The following is a 25,685-nucleotide window of genomic DNA, read 5'->3' as shown; positions in this document are numbered from 1 at the left end:
TTCAGCTTTACAGATAGGGTTTTATTCAAAAACTGACATATGGTCCTAGCTTATATGGATAAAAATATATTGCAAAAATATATCAGGATCAAAGTAAAAAAAGATTGATAAATTGTTTTCAATATTAGGATGTTTCTATGTAGGTGTAAGTATCTTTACTGTAATTGGTAGTTCAATTTGGTTAAAAGTAAATAAAAAAATAAAGGACAAAATTAAGCAACCATAAAACACTAATCATTGAGCCAGTGTTTTTTTAGGTTAAGCCTTCCACCTGGCAGACAGCATTAAGTAAGATTGTCATGTACACACACGGCTATGTCATGTGACCATGTGATGATTTGGAAGGGGGTGGAGGGATGGAATAAAACGCACACACAACGCACACACACCCACCAAGCCCGGACTGTAGGCTTCGTACAGAAATTGCTGTGTGCCGGCTGCTGCTCCAACCAGGCGACAGGGAGCGTGGATCTGAGTTGGGCTGTGCAGCAGGTTTGTGGGCCGGTCGTCCCTCTCAGCTCCTGATGAGGGTGAGGAACTCGTCCCGTGTCTTGGGGTCCTCCCGGAACACCCCCAGCATGGTGCTGGTCACAGTCTTGCTGTTCATCTTCTGCACCCCCCTCATCACCATGCACATGTGACTATGCAGGAAGAATGGAGGAGAGACAAAATGCATCGTTATACAGTGGCAAGAAAAAGTGTGAACCCTTTGGAAATACCTGGATTTTCTCCACACAGTGTTGTGTGTTCCTTCCAAACAATGCAACTTTAGTTGAATCTGTCCACAGAAAATGTTGCCAGTAGCACTGTGGAACATCCAGGTGCACTTTTGCAAACTTCAGATGTGCAGCAATGTGTTTTCTTGACAGCTGTGGCTTCTTCCGTGGTGTCCTCCCATGAACACCATTGTTTAGTGTTTTACGTATCGTAGACTCGCCAACAGAGATGTTAGCATGTTCCAGAGATTTCTGTAAGTCTTTAGCTGGTACTCTAGGATTCTTCTTAACCACATTGAGTATTCTGCGCTGTGCTTTTGCTGAAAGATGACTGCAAGAGCACAGCGCAGAATGCACAATGTGGTTAAGAAGAATCCTAGAGTATCAGCTAAAGACTGACAGAAATCTCTGGAACATGCTAACATCTCTGTTGACGAGTCTACGATACGTAAAACACTAAACAATGGTGTTCATGGGAGGACTTTTTTAGACAATTTGTCTTACCGTGGACTGATGAACATAAAGGCTTTTAGAGATACTTTTGTAACGCTTTCTAGCTTTATGCAAGTCAACAATTCTTAATCTTAGGTCTTCTGTGATCTCTTTTGTTCAAGGCATGGTTCACATCAGGCAATGCTTCCTGTGAATAGCAAACTCAAATTTTGTGATTTTTTTATAGGGCAAAGCAGCTCTAACCAACATCTCCAGTCTCGTCTCATTGATTGGACTCCAGGTTAGCTGACTCCTGACTCCAACTAGCTTTTGGAGAAGTTATTAGCTTAGGGGTTCACATACTTCTTCCAACCTACACTGTGAATGTTTAAATGATGTATTCAATATAGACAAGAAAAATACAATAATGTGTGTGTTATTAGCTTAAGCACACTGTTGGTCTATTGTTGTGATTTAGATCAGATCAAATTTGATAACCAATTTATGCAGAAATCCACGTAATTTCAAAGGGTTAACATACTTTTTCTTGCAGCTGTAGGTGTATGAGAAATGTCCTGTTAGTGACGCATTGAAGATTGTCCAGATATGACCTTGCACAATATAGTTGGTTTCATTTATGTGTGTTTGTGTTTTGACTGACATTACTGCATTGGCAATAAGGGACTTTTGCCTCTGTGGATAGACTTGAACCAAATAGGGTCGCCTTAAATGGACAGATATTGTCCAGAAACTACCTCATTGGGAAGAGAAAGGGCACATTGTTTTCCTAAAACTAAGGATTTGTTAATATGAATGTGTATACACCATACAGCTAACATTCAAGCCACATTTTTCCATAGTGCATCTTTAAATGTCTGTTTGTATGGGGCTCTTAATATCAGTGGTGAGGGGAAAGGGAGAAAGAGACATACGTTGCCTCAATGACGACGCCCACCCCGGCAGGCTGCAGAGCTTCAGTGATCGCCACAGCGATTTGTTTGGTCAACCGCTCTTGAACTGAAAGAGAACAGACAGATAAACACGGTCCAAGTCAGAGTGCAAAGTCAAACATGATATCTGACATGATCGACCATGACATGGCAGGTTCATGGCAGGTTACCGTTTGTTCTAAGTAACAACACTTACCAGGCTGTCAACCAACTGACCATCTCGAAAAAGAACAATGTGGGAATAAAAATAAATGCACTATTTGAATTTTAATGCAATTAATAAGTTACTGTAGTAATTACAGTGTAAGTATACACGAATGACAAAGTGCAACTTTGATAAAGTCCTAAAAAAAATAATAATACCCAAATATTGTCTTTGAGACAATAAAAACTCTAGGTGCAGTTCACTTTATTGTCCATCAACTCTCAAAAGTATAAATTGATTGTTATGTCTGGAAATACCTTGCAGTCGACGGCTGTAGATTTCAACAATCCTGGGGAGAGATTAGGGGAAAAGGCATTGGGGGGGGAAAAAAAAAACCTTTCATTACATGAGAACACCCAAGTGGTAAGATTTACAGTGAGGCAAAGAGGCTTACATTGTCAAAGAGAGATTACACATTCTTCAGGGACAGAGTGGAAACTAGAAAGAGACATGAGAGCTCTTCACAACAGAGGTCACATTTTACAGTGTCGGTCAAATAATTTGATTTGTATTGGGTCGGACAGGTTGAAGTTTCTAAGAGCTGTTGTAATTTGTGTGTTTAAAGAACAGACTCAATCAAATCCATCACAGCATTGATTATAAATAATTTTTGCATACACAATAACTTTGGGAGATCTTTGGATGCATCTATCAGTAATAGGAATTTATCTGCTAGTGTTTCTTCAGGACCCATAAATGTTGTGATTTAATATGAATATTGGGTAAAAAAGTGCTATTTTTATTGTGTACATTCTGCAATGTCTTTGGTTTAAATAAGCCCCAAGTCAACATAGTGCCTTCAGAAAGTATTCGTACCCATTGACTTATTCCACATGTGTTACAGCCTGAATTCAAAATGGATAAATACATTTTTTCCCCCTTCAACCACACACACACACACACACACACACACACACACACACACACACACACACACACACACACACACACACACACACACACACACACACACACACACACACACACACACACACACACACACACACACAATACCCCATAATGTAAAAGTGAAAACATGTTTTTAGATCTTTTTCGCAAATGTATTAGAAATGAAATACAGAAATATCTCATAAGTATTCACACCCCTGAGTCAATACTTTGTAGAGGCACCTTTGGCAGTGATTACAGCTGTGTCTTTATGTCTAAGAACTTCCCACACCTGGATTGTGCAACAGTTGCCCATTCTCCTTTTCAAAATTATTCAAGCTCTGTCACATTGGTTGTTGATCATTGATGGACAACCAGTTTTCAGATTTTGTCATAGATTTAATTCAACTAATTTGGCCACTACGTAAAGTTCACCATCCTCTTGGTAAGCAACTCCAGTGTAGGTTTGGCCTTGTGTTTTAGGTTATTGTCCTGCTGAAAGATTAATTAATCTCCCAGTGTTTGGTGGAAAGCAGACAAAACCAGGTTTTAGCCTGTGCTTAGCTCCATTCCGTTTCTTTTTTATCCTGAAAAACTCCTTAGTCCTTAAAGATTACAAGCATACACATAACATGATGCAACCACCACTATGCTTGAAAATATGGAGAGTGGTACTCAGTAATGTGTTATATTGGATTTGCCCCAAACATAACACTTTGTATTCAGGACAAAACGTGAATTGCTTTGCCAATTGTTTTGCAGTATTTCTTTAGTGCCTTGTTGCAAACAGGACACGCTTTGGAAAATGTGTATTATGTCCAGACTTCTTTCTGGTCATTGTCAATTATGTTAGCATTGTGGAGTAACTACAATGTTGTTGATGCATCCTCAGTTCTCCCATCAAAGCCATTAAACGCTGTAACTGTTTTAAAGTCGCCATTGGCCTCATGGTGAAATCCCTGAGCGGTTGTAAACCAGTGTGGCTAGCTAGTTAGCGGGGTGCGCGCTAGTAGTGTTTCAAATCAGTGACGTCACTTGCTGAGACCTTGAAGTAGTTGTTTCCCTTGCTCTGCAAGGGCCGTGGCTTTTGTGGCGCGATGGGTAATGGTGCTTCGAGTGTGACTGTTGTCTGTGTGCGCAGAGGTTCCCTGGTTCGGGGCAGAAGCAAAACTGTTACATTGATGCTGTTGACCCGGATCACTGGTTGCTGCGGAAAAGGAGGAGGTCAAAAGGGGGGTGAGTAACTGGTGTGAAATGGCTGGCTAGTTAGCGGGGTGCATGCTAGTAGCGTTTCAATCGGTGACGTCACTCGCTCTGAGACCTTGAAGTAGTTGATTCCCTTGCCCTGCAAGGGTTGCGGCTTTTGTGGAGCGATAGGTAACGATGCTTCATGGGTGTCAGTTGTTGATGTGTGCAGAGGGTCCCTGGTTCAAGCCCAGGTAGGCGCGAGGAGAGGAACGGAAGAAATACTGTTACACAGCTATCTTCCTCTATGGCAACGGAGTTAGGAAAGACGCCTGTGTCTTTGTAGTGACTGGGTGAATTGATACCCCATCCAAAGTGTAATTGATAACAACATCACCATGCACAAAGGGATATTCAATGTCTGCTATTAATTATTTATTTTTGTAACTACCAATAGGTGCCCTTATATGTGAGGCATTGGAAAACCTTCGTGGTCTTTTAGGTTGAATGTGTGTTTGAAATTCACTGATCAACTGAGGGACCTTTTCAGATAATTGTATGTGTGGGGAACAGAGATGAGGTAGTTATTCAAAAATCATGGTGAGGTTAAACACTTATTTCACACAGCGTCAATCCAAGTAATTTATTATGCGTCGGCTGTATCACATCCGGCCGTGATTGGGAGTCAAATAGGGAGGCGGACAATTGGCCTAGCGTCGTCTGGGTTTGGCCGGGGTACGCCGTCATTGTAAATAATAATTTGTTCTTAACTGACTTGCCTAGTTTAATAAAAGGTATAAAAAAAAGTGACTTGTTAAGCACATTTTTTCTCCTGAACTTATTTAGGCTTGCCATAAAGGGGTTAAATAGTTGACAAGACATTTCAGCTTTTCATTTTTAATTAATGTAATTTTATTTTTTACTAAATGTAATAAAAGTTAAATTCAGGCTGTAACAACAAAATGTGGAATAAGTCAAGGGGTGTGAATACTTTCTGAAGCCACTGTGCATACAGATGTAGGAACTTAATTTTAGCCAGTTTACTACAGCAGGAAATGTGAATGATAATTTACATTTTTTTGTAGCGGTTGATACATTTTTCGTATGAGGAAATCAAGTCTGACATTTTAAAGTAGAAATTAAACTTTAGAAGCCTTTTTAAACCTTGAATAGACTACAAGTTTTAATTTCCTGCTGTGCAGGAAAATTCTCAGCAAGAAAAGAGATCAAATTCTGGTGCTTTTCTAGGAGTGTGTGTGGTATTCTGTGGCAGTTACACTGACAACCAGTTGCAAGTTCCAACCTCCAGTGAGTCAATCTGAGTAGCAGAGCAGTGGATCACGCTAGCCTCATCATAGCCTGATATCCCTTCCCCTTTGATCCAATGCTCTTTTACAAACATGACCTCTCCTATCACTTGGCTCAGCAAAATGCCACAGAACAAGTGGATTACGAAGACTTTCAAAATGGCCGGATGCGTCGACATGAAGGAATAAAACTGTTGCATCCATCTCAATGAAGCACATTTTGGAGGTTTTGGGTGCAACGCCTTTCAGAGCTCAATTCTTATAAAATTGTATACGTCACATGCTTCATAGACAACAGGTGTAGACTAACAGGTGACATGCTTTCTTGCAGGTCCATATCCAACAATGCAGAGTTAAAGATATTTTTTATAAAAATATAGCCACACGAGGAATAAATACAGTGAATAACGAATAAAAACAACATGGCTATAGACTGAGTGTACAAAACGTTAGGAACACAATCTTTCCATTCCAGACTGACCCGGTGAAAGCTAGGATCCCTTATTGATGTCACTTGTTAAATTGACTTCAAACAGTGCAGATGAAGGGGGGGAGACAGGTTAAAGAAGGATTTTTAAGCCTTGAGACATGGATTGTGTATGTACGCATGCATGCCATTCAGAGGGTGAATGTGCAAAAGGCCAGCATCCTGGAGTCGCCTCTTCACTGTTGACGTTGAGACTGGTGTTTTGCGGGTACTATTTAATGAAGCTGCCAGTTGAGGACTTGTGAGGCGTCTTTCTCAAACTAGACACACTAATGTACTTGTCCTCTTGCTCAGTTGTGAACCGGGGCCTCCCACTCCTCATTCTATTCTGGTTAGAGCCAGTTTGCGCTGTTCTGTGGAGGGAGTAGTACACAGCGTTGTACGAGATCTTCAGTTTCTTGGCAATTTCTCGTAGCCTTAATTTCTCAGAACAAGAATTTCAGAAGAAAGTTCTTTGTTTCTGGCCATTTTGAGCCTGTAATCGAACCCCCAAATGCTGATGCTCGAGATACTCAACTAGTCTAAAAGAAGCCCAGTTTTATTGCTTCTTTAAATCAGAACTACATTTTTCAGTTGTGCTAACATAATTTGCAAAAGGTTTTTTTAATGATCAATTAGCCTTTTAAAATTCTAAACTTGAATTAGCTAACAATGTGCCATTGGAACACAGGTGTGATGGTTGCTCATAATGGGCCTCTGTACGCCAATGTAGATATCCCATTAAAAACCAGCTGTTTCCAGCTACAATAGTCATTTACAACATTAACAATGTCTACACTGTATTTCTGATCAATTTGATGTTATTTTAAAATGGGCAAAGACATTTCTAAGTGACCCCAAACTTCTGAACGGTAGTGTATGTGTTTGGGTGTCAGTGTAAGTATGTGTGAGTCAGTGGAGGCTGGTGGGGGGGGGGGACTATAGGAGGATGGGCTCATTGGAATGTCTGGAATGGAATAAAGTGCAAAAGGGAGTTCATGCAAAAAAGGGTCAATGTAGGCAGTCCAGGGAGCCATTTGTTTAGCTATTTAGCAGTCTTGTTTAGAAGTCTTATTGCTTGGGGGTAGAAACGGTTCAGGTTCCTGTTGGTTCCAGACTTAGTGCATTGGTAAGAACAGTTTGTGGCTTGGGTGGCTGGAGTCTGACCATTTTTTGGGCCTTTCTAACACCTAAGCTAAGACCTTAACAATAAATAAAAAAAAGTTTTTTACCTGGCCTTATTTCTATTACAGCATATTGGATGACTGATTCATATTCCATTCACACAGCTCAATGTAACAGCGATAGGTTTATGCTACATAATACTTGAATTTTCCCTATACCCATCATGAGGTTGCTACAACCTAGCTTACAAATAACAGTTTACAACGTAGGTGCACTGGTCGAGAGAAAATCTTTTAGTGATCAAGGTGACATACAGCGACATATTCAAAAATGCCTTGCACAAACTCACCTGCATTTAGCTGATCTAGGGTGTAATCATTAGTCCAAACAGATGAAAATTCAGTTGTGTTTATCGCCGTTTCGTTCGCTTCCATTTAAGAAACGTTTTTCAAAAGAATATACCCCTAATAGTATACTTTAATAGCTGCCACATACAAACAGTATGATCACTTTGCTCGTCGTATAATTCCTTCTCACATCTATTCGCTAGTCTGTGACCCCCCCCCCAAAAAAAAAAACACTAAGCCAAACCTTCATGCCATAACCGCTAAATCGTTCTCACCATATTAGCTAACATCATAGTCAACATACAGTTGAAGTCAGAAGTTTGCATACACTTAGGTTGGAGTCATTAAAACTAATTTTTTCAACCACTCCACAAATTTCTTGTTAACAAACTATAGTTTTGGCAAGTCGGTTAGGACATCTACTTTGTGCATGACACAAGTCATTTTTTCAACAATTGTTTACAGACAGATAATTTCACTGTATCACAATTCCAGTGGGTCAGAAATGTACATACACTAAGTTGACTGTGCCTTTAAACAGCTTGAAAAATTCCAGAAAACTATGTCATGGCTTTAGAAGCTTCTGATTGACATCATTTGAGTCAATTGGAGGTGTACCTGTGGATGTATTTCAAGGTCCACCTTCAAAGTCAGTGCCTCTTTGCTTGACATCATGGGAAAATCAAAAGAAATCAGCCAAGACCTCCGAAAAAAAATGGTAGACCTCCACAAGTCTAGTTCATCCTTGGGAGCAATTTCCAAACGCCTGAAGGTACCACATTCATCTGCACAAACAATAGTACGCAAGTATAAACACCATGGGACCACGCAGCTGTCATACCGCTCAGGAAGGAGACGTGTTCTGTCTCCTAGAGATGAGCATACTTTGGTGCGAAAAGTGCAAATCAATCCCAGAACAACAGCAAAGGACCTTGTGAAGGTGCTGGAGGAAAGAGGTATAAAATGAACTATATCCACAGTAAAACGAGTCTTAACCTGAACGGCCTCTCAGCAAGGAAGAAGCCACCGCTCCAAAACCGCCATAAAAAAGCCAGACTACGGTTTGCAACTGCACATGGGGACAAAGATCGTACTTTTTGGAGAAATGTCATCTGGTGTGATGAAACAAAAATAGAACTGTTTGGCCATAATGACCATCGTTATGTTTGGAGGAAAAATGGGGAGGGTTGCAAGCCGAAGAACACCATCAAAACCGTGAAGCACGGGGGTGGCAGTATCATGTTGTGGGGTGCTTTGCTGCAGGAGGGGCTGGTGCACTTCACAAAATAGATGGTATCATGAGGCGGGAAAATTATGTGGATACACTGAAGCAACATCTCAAGACATCAGTCAGGAAGTTACAGCTTGGTCGCAAATGGGTCTTCCAAATGAACAATGACCCCAAGCATACTTCCAAAGTTGTGGCAAAATGGCTTAAGGACAACAAAAGCAAGGTATTGGACTGGCCATCATAAAGCCCTGACCTCAATCCCATAGAAAATTTGTGGGCAGAACTGAAAAAGCATGTGCGAGCAAGGAGGCCTAGAAACCTGACTCAGTTACACCAGCTCTGTCAGGAGGAATGGGCCAAAATTCACCCAACTCATTGTGGGAAGCTTGTGGAAGGCTACCCTAAACATTTGACCCAAGTTAAACAATTTAAAGGCAACGCTACCAAAAACTAATTGAGTGTATGTAAACTTCTGACCCACTGGGAATGTGATGAAAGAAATAAAACATTCTCTACTATTGTTCTGACATTTCACATTGTTAAAATAAAGTGGTGATCCTAACTGACCTAAGACAGGGAATTTATACTAGGATTAAATGTCAGGAATTGTGAAACTGAGTTTAAATGTATTTAGCTAAGGTGTATGTAAACTTCCGACTTCAACTGTATCTACTAGAACTAACGTGTTAGTAAACCCGCTACAATCATGCAGTACAGTGTACAGCAAGCAGTTACACTGGCGAGCCCGGGTTGCTATAAATTAATAGAACAAAAAGCTTACCTCGACTTGGAAGAGTTCCAGTGTTGGATAGTCATAGGCAGCTAGCTAACAAGGCATCACTATCTGTTTGAGCAAGCGAAATTTGATAGCTAACGTTACTTAGCTAGCGAATGCAGCTGCAATATATAAAACTTTTTGGGCGACCCAACCAAATTCACATAGAAGTGTGTGTTATTCACTGAACAAAAATATTAACGCTGAATTACTTAGTTCATATAAAAGGAAAATCAGTCAATTTACATTTTTATTAGGCCCTAATCTATGGATTTCACATTACCGGAAATACAGATATGCATCAGTTGGTCACAGATACTTAAAAAATAAAGTAGGGGCGTGGATGAGAAAACCAGTCAGTTTCTGGTGTGACCACCATTTGCCTCATGCAGCGCGACATCTCCTTCACATAGAGTTGATCAGGCTGTTGATTGTGTCCCTTGAAATGTTGTCCCACTTCTCTTCAATGGCTACGTTAAATTGCTGGATATTGGCGGGAACTGGAACACGCTGTCGTACACGTCAATCCAGAGCATCCCAAAATATGCTCATGTCTGGTGAGTATGCAGGCCATGGAAGAACTGGGACATTTTTAGCTTCCAGGAATTGGTGTACAGATGGCGGCGGATGAATGGCACGACAATGGGACTCAGGATCTCGTCACGGTTTCTCTGCGCATTCAAATTGCCATCGATAAAATGCAATTGTGTTCATTGTCCGTAGTTTATGCCTGCCCATACCATAACCCCACCATGTGGCACTCTGTTCACAGGATTGACATCAGCAAACCACTCGCCCGCATGATGACACATCTGCCCGGTACAGTTGAAACTGGGATTCATCCATGAAGAGCACACTTCTCCAGCGTGCGAGTGCCCATCGAATTCGGTTACGAAGCTAAACTGCAGTCAGGTCAAGACGCTGGTGAGGACAAGCACGCAGATTACCTTCCCTGAGATGGTTTCTGAAAGTTTGTGTAAACCTACAGTTTCATCAGCTGACCAGGTGGCTGGTCTCAGACGATCCCTTAGGTGAAGCAGGATCTGGCGTGGTTACTTGTGGTCAACGGTTGTGAGGCCCATTGGATGTACTGCCAAATTCTCTAAAACTATGTTGGAGGCGACTCATGATAGACAAATTAACATGTAATTCTCTGGTAACAGCTCTGATGTGCATTCCTGCAGTGAGCATGACAATTGCACACTCCCTCAAAACTTGAGACATCTGTGGCATTGTGTTGTGTGACAAAACAGTACATTTTAGAGTGGCCTTTTATTGTCCTCAGCATTTTCACGCTGTTTAATCAGCTTCTTGATATGCCACACCTGTCAGGTGGATGGATTATCTTGGCCAAGTAGAAATAACAGGGATGTAAACATATTTGTGCGCAAAATGAGAGAAATAAGCTTTTTGTGCGTATGGAACATTTCTGGGATCGCTTATTTCAGCTCATGAAACATGGAACCAACATTACATGTTGCATTTATATTTTTGCCCAGTATAGATCTGTCATTATCATTGAAAGCAAGTCTAAGAAAGGGTAGATCTGTTCTATGAGCGCTATTTCTATTGCTTCCCGTTCTGAAGTTTTGTTTGTGTCTTTTACTTTCGAACACCGAAAGTAATTGCAATTGCGCACACATTGATGTCAGACATGCACCTACTGTACCCTAATGCTCTGTTGCTGATGACTGGGATGAATGCAGGAGCAGATTTCAGCAGCAAGACAAGGCGCCCTTATATCAGTCAAAAGGAGGGTATCTGGCTTATATGATGATGGTTATAATGCAGTGTCATAGTGTATTTTCTTAGTCCAAGTAAAGTGACACAGGATGGTCATAATGCTTCATGACAGTGTCATAAAGTGTATTTTCTACAAGTTATTTAAAAAAATGCAGAAAATAAAGGATTTAAGAAACGAAAGGAAAGTTCTTGGCAGGGATTATTATTATTTTTTTATAAATGTGGGTTTTGACACTTATGTGGGCGTCATAACCAGCCATACAATAACGCAAAATGTGGGTCATGAGAGTGGTATGACCATATTATGACAGGTTATGACAAGTTGTCAGCTGTTATGACATGGTTATGACTCCCGAGTGGCACAGTGGTCTAAGGCACTGCATTGCAGTGCTAGAGGTGTCACTATAGACCCCGGTTCGATCCCGGGTTGTATCACAACCGGCTGTGATCGGGAGTCCCATAGGGTGGCTCACAATTGGCCCAGCATCGCCCGTGATAGGGGAGGGTTTGACCGGGGTAGGCCGTCATTGTAAATAAGAATTTGTTCTTAACTGACTTGCCTAGTTAAATAATAATAAAAAATAATAATAACGACTCGGTGTCAAGTAAAGTGTTAATTAGAATTTTAGCAACCAGGAAAAGGCAGAGACATTACTTCATAGTGCATCTAAGTGAAAAATGCTATGAACTATAGCTAGCTCTCTTGCTCTCGCTTCTCCTTAAATTTGTTTAAAACTGTTCAACTATTGTCTTTCTCTCTCTTTGTGTCAACTACTCAACACATGTTATGCACTGCAGTGCTAGCTAGCTGTTGCTTATGCTTTCAGTACTGGATTCATTCTCTGATCCTTTGATAGGGTGGACAACATGTCATGTCCATGCTGCAAGAGCTCTGATAGGTTGGAGAACATCCTCCAGAAGTTGTCATAATTACTGTGTAAGGCTATGGAATGGAGTGAGAACCATGAGCCTCCTAGGTTTTGTATTGAAGTCAATCTACCCAGAGCAGGACAGAAACGAGCTGTCCTCCAGCTACACCCAGAGAGTACTGTTGAGGCTACTGTAGACCTTCATTGCAAAACAGTGTGTTTTAATAAAATTATACTAAACATATTCACGTCACCAAATAATTTATCTAAAAAGATTTTAAGACTAATGTTTCACTATTTAACATTTTCAGAAATTGGTCTTGGATGATGTTGCTGATGTGAGCCATGACCAGCCTTTCAAAGTATTTAATGGTATGGAGCGATAATGCTATGGGGCGATAGTTATTTAGACAGGTTACCTTGGCGTTCTTGGGCACAGGCACTATGGTGGTCTGCTTGAAACATGTGGGTATTACAGACGGAGTTAGGGAGAGGTTGAAAATGTCAGTTTAGCCACTTGTCAGCTGATCAGTGCATGCTCCGTGTACGCGTCCTGGTAATCCGTCTGCAGCCTTGAGAATGTTAAACAGGTTAAGTCTTACTCACGTCGGCTGCGGTGAGCGTGATCACACAGTCGTCCGTAACAGGTGGTGCTCTCACGCATGGTTCAGTGTTGCTTGCCTCAAAGCGAGCATAGAAGGCATTTAGCTCGTCTGGTAGGCTTGTGTCATTGTGCAGCGCATGGCTGGGTTTCCCTTAGTAATCCGTGATAGTTTGCGAGCCCTGCCACATCAGACGAGCGTCAGAGCCAGTATTGTAGGATTTAATCTTAGTCGTGTATTGACGCTTTGCCTGTTTGATGGTTGGTCGGTGGGCGTAGTGGGATTTCTTATAAGTGTCCGTGTTAGTGTCCCACTCCTTGAAAGCGGCAGCTCTAGCCTTTAGCTCAGTGCGGATGTTGCCTGAAATGCATGGCTTCTGGTTGGGGTATGTACGTATTGTCATTGTGGGGACGACATCGTCGATGCCCTTATTAATGTAGCCAGTGACTGATGTGGCGCACTCCTCAATGCCGTCGGATGAATCCCAGAACATATTCCAGTCTGTGCAAGCAAAACAGTCCTGAAGCTTAGCACCCACCTAATCGGACCACTTCCAAATTGAGCGTGTCACTTGTACTGCCTTTGAGTTTTTGCTTGTAAGCAGAAATCAGGATGATAGAGTTATGGTCAAATGGAGGGCGAGTTTTGTATGAGTCTCTGTTTGTGGAGTAAAGGTGATCTGGAGTTTTTTTCCCCCCCTCTAGTTGCACAGGCGACATGATGGTAGAAATTAAGTAAAATGGATTTGAGTTTTCCTGCATTAAAATAACCGGCCACGAGGAGCGCTGCCTCTGGATGAGCATTTTCTTGTTGACTATATAGCTCGTTGAGTGCGGTCTTAGTGCTAGCATCTGTTTGTGGTGGTAAATAGACAGCTACGAAAAATATAAATAAACTCTGGGTAATAGTATGGTCTACAGCTTATCATGAGTTATTCTAACTCCTTAATATTAGAGATCACGAACCAGCTTTTGTTAACAGCCCGTTGGGGAGTTGCAGTGATGAGACAAGATTGTAATTGGATATCACAAAAAAAAATAGAACTAAAAAGACACACACCCCACCCTTGAGTGTCTTGCCGATGCATAGAAAAACTAGCTAGCTTTATAATAACCATGTCCTCGTTCAGCCACAGTTCTTCAGGTCCCGTTGATAGGATAGTTTCAAACAGAGCTCGTCTAGTTTGTTCTACAGTGATTCGCAGATAGAACAGATGGTAGGGGTGGTTTATTCACTCTCTGCTGTGGTTTCATCAGAGTGCCCCCACGTCGGCCTCTATAGGGAACGTTTTTTCCTCTTTTGAGTGTCTGGGATTAGGGCCTGGTCCTGGTTGAGAAGTAGGTCATTGAAGTAAAATTCTTCATCCAAATCGGAGGTTAGTGATCACATTTCTGAAGTCCAGAAGCTCTTTTCGGTCATAGGAAACAATGGCAGAAACATTATGTACAAAAAAAAGATTAGCACAATATTTTTGTTCAGGAGCCCGTAAAACAGTTTTTACCGCTACACATGCCAGCGCAATTACCTGAAGTGTACTCTCCAAAACAAAAGTAACTCTTTCAAAAATAAAAGTATTGCTGGTATTGTGTTTTGTATGGTGAGCACTGGTGTATGAGCGTATGTATGTGTGTGCCTGCGTAGCTGCGTGTGGCATAGACACCATGGCCACATGGGTGGGGAATGGAAGTAAGAGTATGTATTAGTGAAAGGGGCTAAGCCTCAGGTATTGGGGTCAGATGGGATCAGAATCCTCTCGTCACATACACACTCCTAATCAGCTTTAGGTTCCACCCTGAGTGGCCTCTCCACCTAAACAGCCTCACAGCAAACTCTACCGCTATGCTAAAGCTATGCTACACGAACGCTACACTGTAGAAGCTAATGTATAGCTAACCTACTAAACCCAGGTCCAGCTCTCTGGGCTACAACATGAGTCAGCCTCTTAGTTCATCACCGTTTTGTAGTTCCTATTATTTAATAGGTGACAATATTGTACTGTATTGCCTGAAGGACTGTCTAGGAACAGATTACATATTCGTATATAATACTGCACACATGGATTGAGTCTAGGTAATCCCAATCCCTCCAATTTCCCAATATCCAACCCTACTGTTAAAATTTTTTGTCATAGGAATTCCATACCTTGGTGCGGTTCCCTGGTATACCGGCAAGAACTTCAATAGCTAACAATATCCACACTGAAGAAGGCTGTTAAGGCAAGTCTTTTGTACACTATCCCCTTTGTTCAAAATAATTTTACTGCAATCGAAAAATTAAGCTTTTTGCGACATCCATTACATTTCTCTCATATCACAATAGCAAATACACCATTACACTTTCCATACCCTTACCTGGCCAGCTTGCTGAGGCCCAGCACCCTCTTATTGGGGAGGTAGCCTATATGGACCTGGGGGAGAGAAGAGAGACCAATTCTGCCATTAAATGATGGCAAAGTTCCGCATTATAGCATATTCACAACAGACAGTAAATCATGTTGTCCCAAATTCTGCACTGCCAAACAGACCCAACTGGCATGATAATGTACAGTATATATCTCAGTGTTTGAAGTGGGCTGGATATGACTCAATGGATTCCACCCCATGTCTTTTGTGTATAATAAGACTGTTAGCCCGCTGAGCTAAAGCCTAGGCATTAGCTAAGTGAGCGAAAACATTTCTCCTCAACAAGTTCTCATCACGTTATGAAGGCAAGCTGAACATTTGCTTTCCATTCCACCTTGATGGGCTGCTGCGTGGGAAAGATATGAATCATAAGAAGCAAAGACAAAAGCAACATTTATCTAAAGGCCATCGGAGAAGTGAAGGGGAGGTAAGGATAAATAAGCAGCAGATGAAAGCCCTGAAGAGGATTGAGCTCTAGACTCTACTCCCCATCCAGCTGGTGAGCCTGCTACTGCATATGACTGGAAGGCTAAATGACCCCTCTCCACCCATTCCCCACCCACCCTCCACTCAAATGTCAGCAGCAATGTGCTGAAACGGGCAGAGAGAAAGGGCATGAATGCAAGGATTTCCCCTCCTCTTTTCTCCCTCTTTGCTATGTTGTGATAAAAATGCATTTCTGAACAGGGTGTATAAAAAAAATGAAGAAAAATAAGAAACTCAATTCACTTTGGAAAAAAAAAAAGGGATTCACGTTTGATTAAAAGTGGGGTTCAGATAATGGGCATCATGGTTTTTCAAAAGGTATGTGGTGTAAAAGTAGGCCTAACAGCATAGCTCAACGAAAACAAATACCACCTTGTTGTGAGGTGATAAGAGACACTAAAAGCGTTAAAAGACAACTGACTGGACACACTAAAAAAAAAAAAAAAAAAAAGAAAAATCTAGCCCTGACCTTACGGGCAGAAATTGGTGAGTCATTGTAGCGCTCAGCGATCGGCTCAGATAGATGCGGAGAAATATATAAGTGTGTGGATAAGAGGTGACTGGCACTTGTGATGACAACAGGGAGCTATCAGTGGGGGAATAAGGTGAACGGGAGTAATGTGGCCTGACAGCCAGCCACTGACAAACAAACACACACCACAAAGACAAAAACAACCATTGTGTGTATGTGTCCAGAGAGAGTGCATAACACTTGCTATCGTGAAAAGGATATGAAAGGATCAATGGCCTCCCTCTTTGGTCTTAAATGGCAAATACCTGCAGGGTAAGATGAGGGGAGAATAGAGGGGAGGATGCTAGGTCTACAGTACTAAAATGTCAAAACAGGAGAATTTACAAAAGGCAACCGTGTCTCACTTGAATCCCCACTGACAGGATTTCAGTTGATTTGGGTTGCATTCCAAATGGCATCCTATTGCCAATATAGTACAAGCAGTGTACTATACAGGGAATACGGTGCCATTTGGAATGCTGCCTTGGTCAGTGCCAGTGGCCATTTTTCCTTACCAGTAGTTTAATCACAGCTGGGCTCAATTACAGGCTCAGTGGACAAAGGCCTTATCAGTGCCCCTGAGGATGTTTCTATATGGGGCACTTATTTGGGGTGTTTAGCAGTGGGGTATTAGGCGTGAGAGTACAGTAGCCTACTAATTTTATTTCAAATTGTGGCATCACCTCAGCCACAGAATTAGGCCTACAACTTCAACCTTGCACACAATTGTATAAAAATGTATAAATGTATAAAAATCAACCATGCAAGCCAAGGTAATATAGAAAGTAGGTCTACTCCTTGTTGTGAACAAGATTGCCTGAGAAGCACTTTCGCTGAGTTAAACGTGTATAAACCTTTATTTTTTATTGTGTTGATTTATTGCAGGATCCAACCTAGAAGAGATTCCCCATAATTGGAGATTGTGAATCGTGGACTGGTGTGGGTCTGGGGTGCAAATAGGTTACCCTTCCAAAGATGGGCACCAGGTGGTGCTCGCACATGGAGAACATGTCAATGTCCTTTACGATCACCATCTCGTCGTGGTCCTCGTCAAAGATTGCGTCGTTCAGCACGTCTGCGGAAGCAAAGAGAAAAAGAGTGAGTGAGACGGATGAGTGCGAGGCCCATCGAGTCGACGCCATACAGCTCCGAGACACTTAACAAGACGCACAACAGACGAGACCAGACAGCCCTCGGCAACCTAATCATTCACTCTACCTCCATTCCATAAGCCTGCTGTTTTTATCTGGCAAACATTGTAATTACATCTCGACTCCCATATAGCCCTACCGCTCTTCCTGTTTGTCATTTTATTTCATTTTCTCTCCTAGCGGAGCTCATATAATTGTTCAAATAAATCCATGGGTTTTTATCTGTTTGTTGCGATGCTTCTCCATGACGGAGGTTTTTAATTTCCTGGCCGCCTATCTACAGAGGTTGGGTTGGAATGGGAGGTAAAGTTTCCATGGTAACATGGTGAGTGAGTGGACTGTCTGACTTGTTGCTTTTAGGGTCCTGCCTTGTTGTTGTGGTTTTGCCACTTGTCTGTACAAGCAGCAGCCGGTTTGGGCGCTATGGCAATGAGATCACAGGCTAAACTAACAACAACAGTAATAGTTTCATCATAGGCCATAGTGTTTGTTAAAAGTCAGAAAATGCATGTTTAGGCCTATATGCTGATTGTCACTCTGCTAAATTAGCAAAATGTTAATGTATCACAGGGGTACTCAATTACTATGAGAAAGTCCACATCACTAAGGACTTAAAAATGGTCCATACACCCCCACACAGTCTTCTCCCTCAGGAGGCTGAAAGAAAAGTTCTACAGCTGCACCATCGAGAGCATCTTGACTGGCTGCATCACTGCTTGGTATGGCAAATGCACCACCCTCGACCGCAAAGCGCTACAGAGGGTGTTGTGGACAACCCAGTACATCACGGGGGCCAAGCTCCCTGCCGCCAAGGACCTCTATATCTGGTGGTGTCAGAGGAAGGCCCGAAGAATTGCCGAAGACTCCAGCCACCCAAACCACAGACTGCGCACTCTGCTCTGGTACCGTTTCCTGGACAGTAGCATCAGCTCTTGGACCAACATGCTCCGAGACAGCTTTTACACCCAAGCCATAAGACTGCTAAATAGCCATAGGACTGCTAAATAGTTAATTAAATGGTTAGCCGGACTATCTGCATTGACCCAATCTTGCAGATTCTATACAGTGTACACACACACACACACACCACGCTGACACTCTCACCCAAAATACCACACACACACACATGCTGCTACTCAGTTTATTTATTATTATTATATCATCATCTATCCTAATACCTAGTCACTTTACCCTGCCTTCATGTACATATCTACCTCAAATACCTCATACATTGATCTGGTACTGATACTCCCTGTATATAGCTTCATTCTTGTGTACTTTATTCCTCATGTTACTATTTTTCTTTTTATAATAATTATCACAGACAAGTTGCAAAACCACAACAAGGCAGGACCCTAAAGCAACAAGTCAGACCGTCTGCTCACTCCATGTTACCATGGAAACTTTACCTCCCCCTCCAACCCAACCTCAGTAGATAGGCTGCCAGGAAATTAAAAACATTGCTTTGCATCCATGGGAAGGGCTCATAAGCAAGCATTTCATAGTGAAGTCTACACCCTTTGTATTCGGCGCATGTGACAAATTAAATGAGATTTGACTGAATTCCTGATAAAACAAATATATTATTTTTTAAACATTTTATTTTTTAATGATTATTTTGGGACCTGCAGTCTGTATTGACCCTGCTCTGGGTCAGGATTTAGACCACGGTCCGTCAGTTGAGTATGGCTGATGTATAGGATAAGAATTATTAGAATATCAAGTGCAGTTTCACTAGACTGGTTAAAACAAAATGAACAAATGCCGATTTCAAATCACTGTTAGAATATTATGATTTCTTTATTGACAATTGAAGTTGAAGAGTAGGAGGTAACGGTCTTCAATAGATTCACTGCTCTCTGACACGTTCAGTAGGTTAAAATAAAGTCATTCTAAACATTGTTATCTGTCCATCGATGATAATATTTGACAGTGCTTAAAGGAACGGTGCTACTGTTTGGGTTTTCCACTCAAGCAGTACTCCAAATGTCTCTCTCCCAGCCCAGTGTGTTTTTCCAGTAAAGCTCTACTGATGAATTGAGCACCGTCCCCAGTTCCTCTCACCAACCTGAGGGCAGCAGATGTTCAGAGAGCAGTTGCCCCTCACCAGTCTGGTTCTCTACAAACACCCCCACCACACACACACAGCAAAAGAACAGGAAATCAAATCAGCATCAACTCATCTCAGACAAAAACCACACACAGTCACTATGGCTACATTACAAATTGTTAGGGGTTGAGAGCACTGGTGGCCAACCTGCTTTCTCTATCCCCCTCTCCCCTTTTCTCTCTCTCTCTCCTCTCTCCCTTCCTCCCCCACTACCTTTCTCTCAATCCCCTGTAGCAGTGCTGTCCTCCCCCTGCCCCTTCGCATCAACACCTAAATGAGAAAGAAATACCTTAATGATTGGTTGACAAATAGTGCATCCCACAATGCAGGTGATGGCTGCATGGTGCACTTGGTGAGAAGCAACTGCACCAACTCGAAGGAGACTTCATCAAAAACTGCAAGTCTGACAATTTTATACCTATAAAGCAACACTTTGAAAGGCGGTGACCAACGATGGTCAACGACTTGACAAAAGTGATTCGCTCGAAAGTGACGTATACATATTGCTTACTGCCTTCAAATGCAGTTATGAAGGATATGCCATTCAGGCTTTTCTTGGAATCTCATGTGTTGATAGCATCATACATAAACATGAATGGCATCTCTTCCTATGAATACCTTCTCCCTAATGCATAATAAGCACATAGCATAATGCATAAATGAGAAGTAACATGAACCCTCTTCATATCATCATACCGAAAAATGAAAAGTAACACTTCCTATGAATACCCTCTTCATAATGCATTATATGCACAATATATAATAATGCATGACATAGGTGCTAATAACTGCTCATAAGCATCTAGATAAGCAATTAATAAGCAACTAGATAAGGAATTATACAGCCTAGTCATAATTCCCTATGAACAAAATGTTATAATGCACTATATTAAAATAATAAGGACAGTGAGCCTCAAAGGGCTAGATTTCCATTCCACTACGAACCTTTTTTTTTTTTTTTTAAACACATGCCGTCTTGCGTAACAAACACGAGTCATTATTTTTATTAGCACACAGAAATGACAAAGTCTGGGTCAGCATCGAGGGATTTTAATGGAAATTCTGTGACTGAGAATGTGTAGAAACTAAGTGCGTGTGTGGATGAGTGAGAGATTGTCCACTGTTGGAGTTAGAAGACCCTATAAAGTAAGACCGACCAGTTCAGCCCTGCATTATTCACACTGACATCCTGTACGCCCTGGGCACTCATAAAACGAGTCACTTATTTGCTCACACAAACAGACACACGAAACACACATGGCATGTGCAAGCAACCACAGTCTCACACTCACAAATACACAAAAGTATGTGGACACCTGCTCGTCGAACATCTCATTCCAAAATCCTGGGCATTAATATGAAGTTGGTCCCCCTTTGCTGCTATAACAGCCTCCACTCTTCTGGGAAGGCTTTCCACTAGATGTTGTAACATTGCTGCGAGGACTTGCTTTCATTCAGCCACAAGAACATTAGTGAGGTCGGGCACTGGTGTTGGGTGATTGGGCCTGGCTCGCCGTCGACAATTCAACCCAAAGGTGTTCGATGGGGTTGAGGTCAGGGCTCTGTGCAGGCCAGTCAAGTTCTTCCACACCGATCTCAACAAACCATTTCTGTATGGACCTCACCTTGTGCATGGGGGCATTATAATGCTGAAACATGAAAGGGCCTTACCCAAACTGTTGCCACAAAGTTGGAAGCACAGAATCGTCTAGAATGTCATTGTATGCTGTGGCATTAATATTTCCCATCACAGAAACTAAGGGGCCTAGCCCAAACCATGAAAAACAGCCCCAGACCATTATTCCTCCTCCACCAAATTTTACAGTTGGCACTATGCATTGGGGCAGGTAGCGTTCTCCTGGCATCTGCCAAACCCAGATTTGTCCGTCGGACTGCCAGATGGTGAAGTGTGATTCATCACTCCAGAGAACACATCTCCACTGCTCAACCCATTTCATGAAGCTCCCGACAAACAGTTATTGTGCTGACGTTGCTTCCAGAGGCAGTTTGGAACTCGGTAGTGAGTGTTGCAACCGTGGACTGACGATTTTTACACGCTACAGCACTCTGAGGTTCCGTTCTGTGAGCTTGTGTGGGCCTACGACTTTGCGACTGAGCTGTTGTTGCTCCTAGAAGTTTCCACTTCACAATAGCAGCACTTTCAGTTGACCATGGCAGCTTTAGCAGGGAAGAAATTTGATAACCTGACTTGTTGGAAAGGTGGCACTCAGCTCTTCAGTACGGCCATTCTACTGCCAATGTTTGTCTATGGACATTGCATGGCTGTGTGCTCGATGTCATACACCTGTCAGCAACGGGTATGGGTGAAACAGCCAAATCCACTCATTTGAAGGGGGTGTCCACATACTTTTGTAGTGTATATCCATATATCCACAGGCTCCCTGTGACGAATATGACACCTATTGCGGTTTTTCCGCAATCTGATTAAACCTATTACTGGACTAAAAAGCACTTTGAATGAAGATTCTCCTTTGTTTTTCATCCAGGCTTCATCTGGGTTTGTGAAACTGGCCATAGAAGTTATTCAGCTCTTCGAAAACTTCAACTCAATGACATTACACATTTAAACAAAGTGGTGGTGCAGAATAAGAGCCAATCCAAAAAGGGAGAGAATACCACTTGCTTCAGTGCTCCTGAACACACACACATTCGTGATTCATCGTGACTCTTCATTTTTTGCTGGATTTACTGTTTGGTTTGGCCCCTCACATTTCCATACCACTCCCACAACACCTCAAACAGGGGGGAAAGAGCATTGAGACCATATAGACCAGACAAGGTCCAAGCATTCTCAAGTTATCCAAGATGCATGTTTTTCAGCTAGGGAGGATGAGTGTCACTAACACATTCTCCATGTGTCTTTTCAAACATATTACACAGAACCTCAAAGTGCTCCCCGCGAAACCAACTCCAGATGGGTTTTTGGTGGGTGGGTAATAATACTGCGAGGGGCAGCTCCACCACTAAAACAGTCCCAACCGTGGAGAACAGAACCAATAAAGTCTGGTAAGGATGACCAGGGGACTTGTTGAGCCTGGATATGCACGTGAACCGTTTCGTAAGGATGGACAGAGATAGAGGTATTGTGTAGAAAGCGGGATTTCACAGACCGATGAGGGGAAAAGTGCATCAACTGAGAATATTAGAAACATATTTATTGTAAGGTTACTTGTCTATGAATGTACACTGAACAGAGATTGTGCAGCCTTCTTTCTTGATGTACTATTTTGTACTCAACTGCTCTAAATCACATACTATGGTCATTTGAGTGAATCCTGTCTCCAATGCCAATAATGATTTCAAATGTTGTACTGCACAGCTCTAAATAAGAATCTGTAGCTCTTACACTGAACATTGTTTTACAAAAAAACAATTAAGTTAATTGAATGTGCAACTAAGCATCTTCTGAAATACCTGACCATAGGCTAAGGACGTAAGAAGTGTGTATATATACAGTATCAGTCAAAAGTTTGGACACCTACTCATTCAAGGGTTTTTGTCCATCTGGTTTGCGCTTAGTGGGACTTTCATTTGTTTTTCCACAGGACAATGACCCAACACACTTCCAGGCTGTGTAAGGGCTACTTGATCAAGAAGATGAGTAATTGAGTGCCGCATCAGATTACCTGGCCTCCACAATCACCCGACCACAACCCAATTGAGATGGTTTGGGATGAATTGGACCACGGAGTGAAGGAAAAGCAGCCAACAAGTGCTCAGCATATGTGGAAACTCCTTCAAGAGTGTTGGAAAATCATTCCAGGTGAAGCTGGTTGAGAGAATGCCAAGAGTGTGCAAAGCTGTCATCAAGGCAAAGGGTGGCCACTTTGAAGATACTCAAATATAAAATATATTTTGATATGTTTAACACTTTTTTGGTTACTACATGATTCCATGTGTTATTTCATAGTTTTGATGTCTTCACTTATTCCTCAATGTAGAAAACAGTAAAAATTAAAAAACACCCTTGAATGAGTAGGTATGTCCAAACTTTTGACTGGTACAGTATATATTATATCAGCAAGATAAATTGCATATTTCTCCTCCCAAAACAGATTTCTTGATTGGAGTTCAGTAGCCTAAGTAAATTACATCTAAATGTCTATATTTCAGGTAAATTAAAAGGCTTAGTTTTAAGGTTATCCATGTCACTTTCTTTTTTACAACATAGGAAAGTGTTGACAACTTGGGAAAAAGGGCATTCCGACTGACTCACCTATGATTTTCTCCTGGTAGCCCTTGGTGAAGAACTGCATGGCTGTCGCGGCTCTCCACGGAGTTTTTAGAAGTCCCTGTCTTTGCGGGTCCTCCCCGAGCCCCCGGAGAATAGTGGTGTAGGCAGCCGCAAGACTAGGCAAGTTCATCTCGTTGTCTTCCATACTTCGGGTGCGCTCATGCTTCCAGACCTCTACCACTGAGGACCCTGTTTGCGAACTCGCCTCACCCGCCGTCCCTGTCCCTTGAGATAGGCCTACCAAGATCCGGTTGTCTTTTTTTACTAAGTGTCCGTTTATAGAACTTTCGTTCGTTGTCGGTTTACTGTCAGCTTCATTGTCGTGACACTGTTTTGAGCGCTCCATAGTTCAGAATTGACGTAAGGTCTTTTCACTAATGGAGGATGCGCTTTCCAGTGTGTTCGCTTAATGGACGCAGCTTTGTTTCTGAACGCACCACCTGCAGAGTACACTGCCGTCACCTGAATGTATCAAAGTACATGAAGCACTCTCAGACGTTGGTACCCCATGGCTTTATAAGCGATATAATCCTCGTGCATTTCTATTGGGCGAGCATTTTGTGTACGTCACGTTCTGTCAGTTGTATGTAAGCCAATGTTCTCCTCGCCCACGGATGTTCTCTGGAATGAGTCTGGCTCTAAGTACCTCCCTGATGGTTTTGAGAATGAAAATCTCTTCTAGACCGTCTGATTGGTTCCAGAAACCAATGGGTTGGGCGTTTTGAAAATTCGTCATTGGCTTTGGTACTCTGATTGGTTAGGGATGATCCAATCACTGATGACTGTTTTGGCCAATGCCTCTCATTTTGAGGTCACTTCAATTATGGCAGTCTCTAACAAGGTTTCCATCCAACCTTTTTATGCTAGTAAAGTACATGTCAGATAAAAAAAAATGTAATAAAAGGCCTGATGTTAACAGAATATTTGTCAGTAAACTTTCCAAATGTTGACAAGGTGATCTTTTAGTGGTCAATTTGATGCAAAAACATCTCTGGTGGGAAAACGCATGTTTTTATGCAGAATTTAGAATATTCGCATGAACATCTGTCACCAATTAGACTGAAGTATGTAGCAAATGAAAAAGCAGGCTATCCAGAACACTCAAATTCTGTATGGATCCGAATATGCCACAGGTAGTTCACTTGGAGGATATACACTATTCAGGGAATCTACTACGTAATATGCCATCATGTATTCATTTAATAAACAATGTCAAAAGTAGATTTAAGATTACTTGAGTTGATTCATATGTCAATCTTTGGAAAAGGTGTATATTTCCAGTGGTGGAAAAAGTAAGCAATTGTCATACTTGAGAAAAAGTAAAGAGGCCTTAATAGAAAATTACTCAAGTAAAAGTCTGAAAGCATTTGGTTTTAAATATACTTAAGTATCAAAAGTAAAAGTATAAATTATTTCAAATTCCTTATTAAGCCAACCAGATGGCACCATGTTCTTGCTTTTTTATTCATGGTTGGCCAGGGGCACACTCCAACATCCTTTAAAAACAAAGCATTTGTGTTTAGTGAGTACACCATATCAGAGGCAGTTGAGATGACCAGGGACGTTCTCTTGATAAGTGTGTGAATTGGACACTTTTCCTGTCCTTCTAAGCATTCAAAATGTAACGAGTACTTTGGGGTGTAAAAAGTACATTATTTTCTTTAGGAATGTAGTGAAGTAAAAATAGTCAAAAATATAAATGGTAAAGTACAGATACCCCAAAAACAACTTCAGTACTTTAAAGTATTTTTACTTAAGTACTTTACACCACTTCTATATTTCAGTGTTTTTCCTCAATAGTTTTTCTTTTTTTTTAAATAAAAATAGTTAGGAAATCACAGTGAATCACAGGCTACCACAATTTAGTTATTGCACTCTAACAAAACACAGGGTAACACATCTGTTGTAGCCTACAATGGATAAATAACT

General features: G+C 41.7%; 1 protein-coding gene across 1 annotated transcript; it reads right to left on the bottom strand.

Moving 5' to 3' along the window:
* On the bottom strand, positions 1 to 24,293 carry LOC115172188 (GTP cyclohydrolase 1). Its single transcript, XM_029729348.1, has 6 exons — positions 23,739 to 24,293; positions 17,206 to 17,315; positions 15,193 to 15,248; positions 2,561 to 2,592; positions 2,081 to 2,165; positions 1 to 641 (listed from the first exon to the last, which is right to left on the bottom strand). The coding sequence occupies exons 1-6, from the start codon at positions 24,100 to 24,102 to the stop codon at positions 515 to 517; spliced, it is 774 nt and encodes a 257-aa protein (XP_029585208.1). The 5' UTR covers positions 24,103 to 24,293; the 3' UTR covers positions 1 to 514.
* Between the last annotated feature and the right edge of the window lie 1,392 nt (positions 24,294 to 25,685).

This window comes from Salmo trutta, chromosome 33 (assembly GCF_901001165.1).
Source record: "Salmo trutta chromosome 33, fSalTru1.1, whole genome shotgun sequence".
Classification (NCBI taxonomy): Eukaryota; Metazoa; Chordata; class Actinopteri; order Salmoniformes; family Salmonidae; genus Salmo; species Salmo trutta.
The sequence above is the reverse complement of the archived record's forward strand: the minus strand, read 5'-3'. Positions and strand labels throughout refer to the sequence as shown.